This window comes from Rhinopithecus bieti, unplaced genomic scaffold (genome assembly GCF_001698545.2).
Source record: "Rhinopithecus bieti isolate Rb0 unplaced genomic scaffold, ASM169854v2 scaffold_24306, whole genome shotgun sequence".
Lineage (NCBI taxonomy): Eukaryota > Metazoa > Chordata > Mammalia > Primates > Cercopithecidae > Rhinopithecus > Rhinopithecus bieti.
The window spans coordinates 3,507,597-3,517,667 of record NW_016811898.1 but is presented as its reverse complement, the minus strand read 5'-3'; the positions used below and the strand labels follow the sequence as shown (position 1 = coordinate 3,517,667).

General features: G+C 36.9%; 1 protein-coding gene across 1 annotated transcript in view; it reads right to left on the bottom strand.

Moving 5' to 3' along the window:
• The window catches only part of POLR3B (RNA polymerase III subunit B), a 144,431-nt gene that overhangs the window by 93,351 nt on the left and 41,009 nt on the right, over positions 1–10,071 (bottom strand). The window contains 2 exon segments of the mRNA XM_017895316.1: positions 4,102–4,237; positions 9,050–9,169. Of these exon segments, the coding sequence (XP_017750805.1) occupies positions 4,102–4,237; positions 9,050–9,169 (256 nt within the window).

Genomic DNA, 10,071 nt, shown 5'->3' with positions numbered 1-10,071 from the left:
GGCTTTGTTTACCTACTTAAGCCTCAGCAATGGCGGGCGCCCCTCCCCCAGCCTCCCTGCTGCCTTGCGGTTAGATCGCAGACTGCTGTGCTAGCAATGAGGGAGGCTCCGTGGCCGTGGGACCCTCCCGGCCAGGTGTGGGTATAATCTCCTGGTGTGCCCGTTTGCTTAAAGCGCGGTATTGGGGTGGGAGTTACCCGATTTTCCAGGTGTTGTGTGTCTTAGTTTCCCTGGCTAGGAAAAGGGATTCCCTTCCCCCTTGTGCTTCCCAGGTGAAGCAATGCCTCGCCCTGTTTCAGCTCTCACTGGTCGGGCTGCAGCAGCTGACCAGCACTGATTGTCCCGCACTCCCTAGTGAGATGACCCCAGTACTTCAGTTGAAAATGCAGAAATCACCGGTCTTCTGTGTCGCTCGCGCTGGGAGTTGGAGACTGGAGCTGTTCCTATTCCAAGATATTTGTTTAAATTGGTAAAATAAATGAATAACCATCAGAATAACAAAAGAAGTGTCTTGGGCTCTGCAAAACCTCATTCTAGGCTGGGTGGTATCATTCACAGATATATATCTCCTGGGAAAATTCCAGGGGACTCAGGAAGTAGTACCTCTAATTAAGAGCATGTCAGTGCTTTATACAACCATATCCCTAAGTTACCATATCTTTAGTTATTATGGAAACTTGGCATCCTCTTCTTATCAACCATACCATCATCCCTCTGTGACAACCACACAGACTGATCTCCTAAGAATTGTCACCAACAACAGACTCTAAATTCCTAAAAGATGATTTGGCTGACACATTCCCTAACTTGGCATCTTCCATTAACCACATCACATCTCACTGTAGTGACCTCACTGCTTTCAGAGGGAGCCATTCAAATAGCCTAAGCACAAGAGTGAGAAGATCGTATTTGTGTTGAAATAATTTTATTAGCACTGTGGAAGATGAATGGAGTTGGGGTGAAACTAAGAACAGAGAGGCTCATTAGGAGGTTACACTGAAGTTGAAGGCCTGTGCTCTAACAGTTACACTGGAGATAAATTAGAGATGCATTTAGGAAATGGCACAAGCAGGATTTGATGATTTGACAAACCTGATGTGTAGACTGAAAGAACAGGAAGAGTCTGGAGTGACACAGAGGTTCCTAGCTCAGCAGCATGGGTAGATGGCACTGCTAACTGATTAAGACAGCAATGAAGAAAGAATATCAGAATTCAAAGGAGCTTTAAAGTAAACTATTTTAGAACATGTAATTAACTGATTCATTACTACAACAAATATGTGATGACACTATATCTGGGGCATCTTATTAGCTGCAAAGTTTAGTAAGATGAACAAGAAAGATGCAGTCTCTGTCCTCATGAAGCTTCAAGTCTACCGTGAAAATGAAAGGACCTCTGCTGCTTGGAGCATACTGGGTTAGATTCTCTGAGGAGTCTGGTTACTAAAATATGACTAGATTCTAGATAAAACATGCTTCTCACATACTGCTGGGCTTGCAGGAAGAATAAGAAAATTCCAAGGTACCCTCTCTGCTAACCACCCCTAGCTCCAAGAGTCACGAGATTAAAAAATGAGGTGAAGCCACGGTAGGGAGTAGGGAGCAATAAGCAAATCCAAATGGCAGAGTTGCCCTGAGAATAATTACTGATATCAGCTTTAGGGACCTGGAGACTAAATCAAAGTTCAGTGACAAGATGAAGGAGTGAGCCTGAAAGTCAAAATCCTCAGAATCATGTAAGAAGACTTAGAAGTTCCACGTCAGCACTATTCCCTGCAAAAGAAAATACATATCCCCAAAAGAAAATATCCCTAGTATAGCACCCAGAATCTGAGCTCAATTAATTATGAGTTCATAAATAAAGATCGTTGAACTCACAAGGAACCAATCTACCTTAAGAGTAATCAAAAACAACTAACTCAGCAGCTTTAGAACATTAGGTACTGGAATAACTATATTTCACTAATTGGAAATTTTTTTTTTTTTCTGAACATGGGATACATCTTAACACTTAGCACTGTGTCATAATTTAACTGGTGATGTGTTTTGTTTCTTAGTGTAAATAAAAATAGTGGTCCACCTTATAATTAATAGATTCTAGATGCTAAAATATAGTTTTCTGATATGAAATAAAAAAGCTATGTAAATCAATGGAGAAATAAAAAATATACACAAAATAAGATGATAAAAATAACCACAAAATCATTCTAACTTTTCTGAATGTTTGAGAATTTTCATCATAAAATGTAAAACCAACAAATTACCAAAATATATGAAAAAGCCTTCTATAAAAGTAAACAACAAAAAACTCAATTACTGAACATGGCTGGATAGAAAATGAACTAAGAGCTACATTAGAAAAACAATCACATAGAATGCAGTAAAGGAACAAAGATAATAGAAAAAAGAAAATGGAGGTTAAGAGATACGGAAAAAAATGAGAGTTTAAAGCACATTTAATTGGAAAATCTGAAAAAGAGAATAGAAAGAAGGGAGGATAGGCAATATTTGAAGAGATAATAGCTGACAATTTTTCTGAATTGATTAAAGACATTAATCCAGGGATAACAGGAACACGCACATACCAAGCAAAATAAATAAAAGAAATTCACACCAAGGCATATCATAAAGAAAACTGCAGAATAACAAAAGTCAAGAGAAGATCTTAAAAGCACCTAGACAGATAAGACAGAACACCTATGAAGGAATTACAATGGTTCTGTGCCATTCAAGGTATGGTATACATCATTCATCTAATCCCATAACAATCCTATAAGGTACATGGCATGAACCCCATTTTTATAGACAGGGAACCTGAGGCAGAAGGAGGTGAAATATTTGCCTAAAGTAAAAAAACAAAAACAAATAAACTAGTAAATGGTGAGAGATAATAAATATCAATCTAGAAATGTACATCTAACAAAACTCTCACCTAAACTAAGGCCTAAACTTAAGAGCTAACACTATAAAACTTTTAGAAGAAAACATTCGGGAAATCTTCTTGACACTGAATTTGTCTATAATTTCATGAATATGACACCAAAAGCACTGGAAACAAGAGAAAATAATAGACAAATAGGACTATTTCAAAATTAAAAACTGTTGTGCATCAAAGGACACTGTCAAGAAAGTGAAAAAGCAACCTACAGAATAGGAGAAAATAATTGCAAACTATTTCTGGAGCATTTTAGACACTTTCCAAGCAAAGATTTGTGGATGCTTGTTAGCCAGTTGAAAGATATACACACTCTTGAAATAAAATGTCATTTATCAGCTAAGACTTAAAATGAGATTAGCGATATCCTCACTAACCTACCTCTACCATGTCACCAAAACAATCAGGGAATTGTTTCCTTGATTATTGTCTCTCTCCCTCCCACTGAGACTACAAGGAGTAAGAGAAAAGAGGCTTTTGTCTGTCTCACTTCCTCTAATATAACTAGTACTTAGGAGTATGCCTAGAACATAATAGGTGTTTAGTAAATATTTGTTAACTAAATAAATGATATTACTTAAAGTCATACTTCACTTTGTATATTATACAGAATGAGGGTAAACATACCAACAAAAGATATAGCTCATGTACTATTAACATTTAAAGAATTAGACCGGGCGTGGTGGCTCACACCTATAATCCTGGCACTTTGGGAGGCCAAGACAGGTGGATCACCTGGGGTCAGCAGTTCAAGACCAGCCTGACCAACATGGAGAAACCCCATCTCTACTAAAAATACAAAATTAACCGGGCATAGTGGCACATGCCTGTAATCCCAGCTACTCAGGAGGCTGAGGCAGGAGAATCGCTTGAACCCAGGAGACGGAGGTTGCAGTGAGCCAATATCGCACCATTGCCCTCTAGCCTGGGCAACAAGAGCGAAACTCTGTCTCAAAAAAAAAAAAAAAAAAAAAAAAAGAAAAGAAAAGAAAAGAATTAATGTTTTTACAGTTAAAGGAATTGTAAGAGATAATAAGTCAGGCATGAAATGTTTGCCTTCAAACATGCAAACTATATTGCATTCAGATGTTTCTTCCTCTTACGTGAAACGAAAACCAAATTAACCTTCATTAAAGAAAGATTTTTGACATAAAATAATTAAATCACCTGTCCTGCCAATTCCAGTCGCTTGTTCCCATAATAATCTCTGTCATCAACTTTATTATCTCCTTGGGCCAGAATTACTCTTCGCACCATCACTGCAGTATAGATACATTTGGCTCGGAAATTGAATTCCTTAACCTGTAAGTCAGAAATTGGAGAAAAATTTTAAGAAAATGGACACTAAAATTTAATGTACCTCAAGAAAAGTATCAATATTATAACATTTAAGAAAATACTGAATTGTTATGATTCTCTCCATTCAAATAAATTCAAGTAGTCTGGAAACTTACTGAGTTGAGATGACTTTTCATCGTTGTCCTCAGTACCTGTGAGTACCTTTGTGTCAAAGATGACTACTATCAACTTCTTCCCTTCCTATAAACTTTATGCCATTTCTTCATTAAAAGTGGAATCTGTCACTCCCTTGGGATTGGCCTATAATTAGTTTAACCAAGAGAATACAGCAGAAATGATACCAGGCCAATTCCGGAATTAACCTTTAAGTCAACTGGCAATTTCCTTTTCCTTTCTCTTAGAGTCCTGAGACACTACATGAGAAGTCCAAAACACTCTATTGTGCAGAGACAGAGGCTACATTTCATTTAGTAAAATCCCAATGAAATGGAAAACCAAGAAGGGGTCAGAGATATGAGTGAAGATGCCATCTGGAATGTCCAGCCCAGGTGACCTTCCAGATGACTCTAACCTCAGCTGCTGTCTGTCTGCAACTTCGTAAGAGACCTGAAATGTGAACTCCCTCCTCCACCTTAAGTTAAGCTCAGTCAAACCACAGAATCATGAGATATACAATAAACAGTTACATTAAGCCATTACGTTTTAGAATTGTTTATTATGCAGTGATAAGAATTTACTACAATGTTGTCTGGCATGCAACAAATACCTGCTGAATGAATGAACAGAGAAATGAATTTGTAGCAAATGTTCCAGTCAATCTTCTCTAGCAGAAACACTGAAACTCATATGAATGAATGGCTCAATCAGTAAGTTGACTCAGAACTGATAAAATAATTGCACTGGTTTGTTTGGAGAGGCAAAAAACCTGAAGTAGATCTTTTCACTACATCTAAAAGGGCAAATTTTGAGAATGTAGCCTGAGCTTCTGCCAATTCCAAGGAGTATTTATAGGCTTTTCCACAGATGATACATACTATTACAAAATTTCCTTTTTACTTACCTTAATCATTTAGTAAAATCCCAATGAAATCTCTTTTATTAAGTTTATCACTATGACAAAAAATCAATAGATTGCATTAAAAAAAAAAAGTAGGCATTCTCCTTCATACATTTTGTTGTTGCTGCTAAGTAATTCCACTAAATAATGTAGGATGTTAGAATTCCGTATGTGTTTCAAAAACTCCATTTTCTTTCAAAGGAAGTTTTATTTCTCCTCTAGGTCAATTTACTTTCTTTCTATTACTGAGAACTTTGGAATATGTTAAAAGAAATGTGTTTGAATGTGGTAAAAGAAAAAGTAGCCCTAAAAGCTACTTTGTTATCTTGTACCCACAAAACAATTACATCAATAAGAAGGTATTTAAAAGAAAAGTCTCTTGTCCATCCTCAAAATAAAACCTCTACAATCATAACACCAGTTACTACAATACCAAGCAGAAAACTCAGTGTCTGGGCAGCTATAAGTAATTTACATTTTCAATTGCTATTTCGAAAGCTGTGTGGTCCTCCATTTAAGCACATCTAATTTACATTTTATTGTTCTAATCTTAACGTGGTAAGTTACATGGAACATCTAACTCTTCTAGTTGTAGTTATTTTTCTTGTTAATGAGAAAATAAAGCAAACTTTCATTAACAAAATTTTCAATTTTCAACAAAACCCATTTCACATTTTCCTTTTGCATAAATACTGGCAGATTCTCCCAAGACATTTATAAGTAGAAATAAATATGGATATTTGTGGAAAATGCCCCTACTGAACTGTATAATGCCACTTCTTGACTAGAAGTGCAGTCCATCACCCCCTTGGGACTGAACCCTAATTTACTTCACTCCCCTTTTTAATGACTATATGCTAGAAAGCAAAACCCTAGGTCTAAATTGAAATGAGTTAATACTTAGCACTGTTCCCACAGTCATATGGTGAGTGGGGATCCTCTCAATTCAGCAGCTGGTAACACTTTCTGGGAGAATGCTTAGAGTAGTTCAGATACTCCTTTGTGGGATACTAACCTGTGGATTATCTGAAAGAGGGGGAGAAAAGAGGACTAACAAATGAACTCGGAATGATGAAACAGAATTGTTGCCTGTTTCAGAACTCTGGAGACCTTTTAATACTACATTAGAGGAAAGAGTGGTCTGGAACTTAGGTGTCTTGGAGCCTAATCACCCTTAGAGCAGTGGTTTCTAAACTTTAGCATGCATAATCATCTGGAGGGCTTGTGAAGACACAGATTACTGGGACCCACTCCTAGGGTTTCTGATTCAGTAGGTCTAGGGTAGAGTTTAAGTATTTCTCACAAGTCCCCTGTGAGGCCAATGCTGCTAGTCCATGGAATGCTCTTTGGGAACCACAGACCCCAAGGAACTGAAAGGCCAGGATACCAAGACAAAGGCCTCTGGAGACCCGCCCCCAAGGACAAGCACTGAGAACTACTGAGTATCTGCCCATGCTTTTCCCTCTACACAGACACACCTAAACAATACTTTCCAAATGATAGTAATTCAAGTTCCACCATCACAAATATCTCTGTTATACATATTTATGTAACATGTTTAATCATCTTTAAACAACCAATTTTAAGCTAAGTTTCATCCTATGCAATAATACCATAAAATCACATACACCACACCAATGGATTTGATGCTAGTTGTATTCTTTCTAGTAAGTACATAATTACTCACATAAAAAAATGACCCTGTATCACGAAAATCATCCTTTATATCATACTTAGGTAAATACTGTCCAAAACAATTCTGGAAAACGAAGATCTTTTCCCTGATCCATCTATTCTGACTTTATTCCTCCCTGGATTATGTATAACCAAGCTTTTAAAATGGTCATTTAGGTTCCATGCAACCACAGAAAAGTATGAATTTTGTTTTGTTTTTTTTTTTAGTCGGAGTTTCACTCTTGTTGCCCAGGCGGGAGTGCAATGGCATGATCTTGGCTCATCGCAACCTACGCCTCCCAGGTTCAGGTGATTCTCCTGCCTCAGTCTCCGGAGTAGCTGGGATTATAGGCATGTGCCACCATGCCTGGCTAATTTTGTGTTTTCAGTAGAGATGGGGTTTCTCAATATTGGTCAGGCTGGTCTTGAACTCCTGACCTCAGGTGATCTGCCTGCCTCGGCCTCCCAAAGTGCTGGGATTACAGGTGTGAGCCACTGCGCCCGGTGTGTCTTTATTAGTCTAACTAAACAAGCGTTGATATCGGCAGGACTCTATCAACTAAAGCTCTTTAATTAACCCAACATTCTTCTCTGTTATAGGATGAAGGTAAGCGTAGCTCCTAATAGCTACATGGGGAGCTGTGGAAAATACAGAGCTTTACGTATATTATATCTTTGAATCATCATAAGAACCCTGCAAGAAAGGGGGAATTACTTTTATTATACAGATGAGAAAACTGAAGCTTAGAAAAGTTCAGATTTGTCCAAAGTTCATCAGTGAGGATGTAAGAAACCAGGATTTGAACAATTACGTCTCAGACTCCAAAAGCCCTTGTTGTTTCTACTATTCACTTTTGCTATTTTAAGTTTCAGACTCTTTCCAATCATCCAAAAGAGCTTAAAATTCAGTTCAGACCTAGCTTTAACATTCAAAATTCTCTAATTCTTTAGATTAAATCAATGACATGCACAAATGGTAGCCAAGGGGCAGAATGAGAGACCTGTATTATTTGGATTGAAGGGTGTTTTAATACAGGAAAATCGGATCTGGATGCATTCAGGTAGTTACTCTCGACTTCCACAGATCCCTTGACCTTCCATTATTTTACAGTCAGCCCCTGAAGGTCATGTTTGCAACCCTTGAATAAGATTATTCATGGATGGAACACGTGGTAACTCATTACAAACCAGACTATTTAGTTAACAAGACAGTCTAACAAATAATAACTCTATAACTTAGTAAAACATATACATTAAATGGGAAGAAAATTGAGGGTTGCCTCTTGCCAACACCCCACATGCCAATATGGTTGATCTCTGTTTAATAAGTTAATAAAAAGTAAATACTACATACTAGTCCAAGGTCAGAAGATAGGTTCTAGCCCTTACTCTTACCGCTAACCAGCTGGGTGACAACGCAACTCATCTAGCATGCTTGGATCAGAGAATCTTCATAGTAAGTGAAGGAGGCTGGATAATGTGAACTTTAAAATTCAAGGTCTAGAAGATGAACTCATTCAGTAAGCATTTTTAAACCTATCTGCTGTGGTGATGGTTGTACAATAGTGTGAATGTACTTAACTCCAGAAAATTGTACATGTAAAAAGGTAAACTTTATGTTATGCATATTTTACCATGAAGCATATTTTACTATACAATAAGCATAAGCATATTTTACAGAAGCAATTTTACCATACAATAAAAAATAGGTATGGACAAGGCACTATAAGCTTATTTTAATTTATTTATAAAACATGTAAGACATCATCTTTGTCCTTCAAAACCATGAAATCTAGTAGCAGTAGAAATCTAGTACTAATATATGTATGAACATAAAATAACAATATTTTAAGACTGAAAGAATAACCACAAGAGAATAAACATGATGATGCCGATACAGCTAACATTCTCCGAGTATAAATAAACTGCTGATAACGGAAGGTTATTTCTGGTGGGGCAGTACAGTCCTCTTTAGAATTTTCTCTTGAGGAATTAGACTTTAAATGAGGTAAACTCTTATCACAGTTCTTTAACAGGAATTCACAGATCTCACAGTCCTTATTCACAGTAACAGTGTTACTCACTGGGACATGGGTCAGAATGGTGGAAGCCAGGAGCTCTCTTGCTTCTTCTATTTTGGTTTTCTTTGGTCCACCTCCCCACATCCTTTGCCTTCTTACTTTGTTGCCTATGTATTTTAATGCCTATAAAAAACAGATTGTAATGACGTTTGAATAACATCACTGGAGGTAGTTTAGTAAGCACCTAACCACACGTACACTATGAGCAAAAGAGATAAAGACCCTGGTTATAGAGAAAGCTATACTGGGTCTAGTCCAAAATCTACATTTATCGTAAATCAGTGACAAAAAGCATAGCACACTGCCTAATACACTGGTTCCCTTTTTATTTTTTGTTTTCTTACTAAAAAAATTGATACATTGTCATTGTAGGAAATTTAGAAAATACAGACACAAGTAAAATATGTGTGTGTGTGTGTGTGTATAGACATACAGCAGTCATCAGTCTTTCACCCAGAGAAAACCACAGGTAAATTTTATAGTAGTACTTTTTTCCTCTCAAAAATGAATCATATCATGTAAGACCTCTACACTGAAAGCTACAAAACAGTGCTGAGAGAAAACAAAACCTAAATAAATTAAGGGTCATGACATGCTCGTGGATTGGATGATTCAATGGTATTAAAAGTGGCTTAGTGTTAAAATTCTCTCCAAACTGACCAATACTTTCATAATTGTTAATTATACCCTTAGCAGGCTTAAAAAGCAAAAACTGACTAATTCTAAATTTCTAGATTCTAAAATTTTAGATTCTAAAATTTACATGGAAATGCAAAGGACCTGGAGTAGCTAAAACAATATTGAAAGAAAAAAGTTGGAGTATTATATTACCTGATTTTAACTATAAAGCTAAGTAATCAAAATAGTGTGATACTGGCACAAGGATAGACAAATCAATGAAAGAGAATAAAAAGTCCAGAAATAAACACATACTAAAAGATCAGTTGACTTTTGACGAAAGTACCACAGCAATTCAATGAGGAAGGAAAAGTCTTCTCAATAAAAGTTGTTGAAACAACTATCCA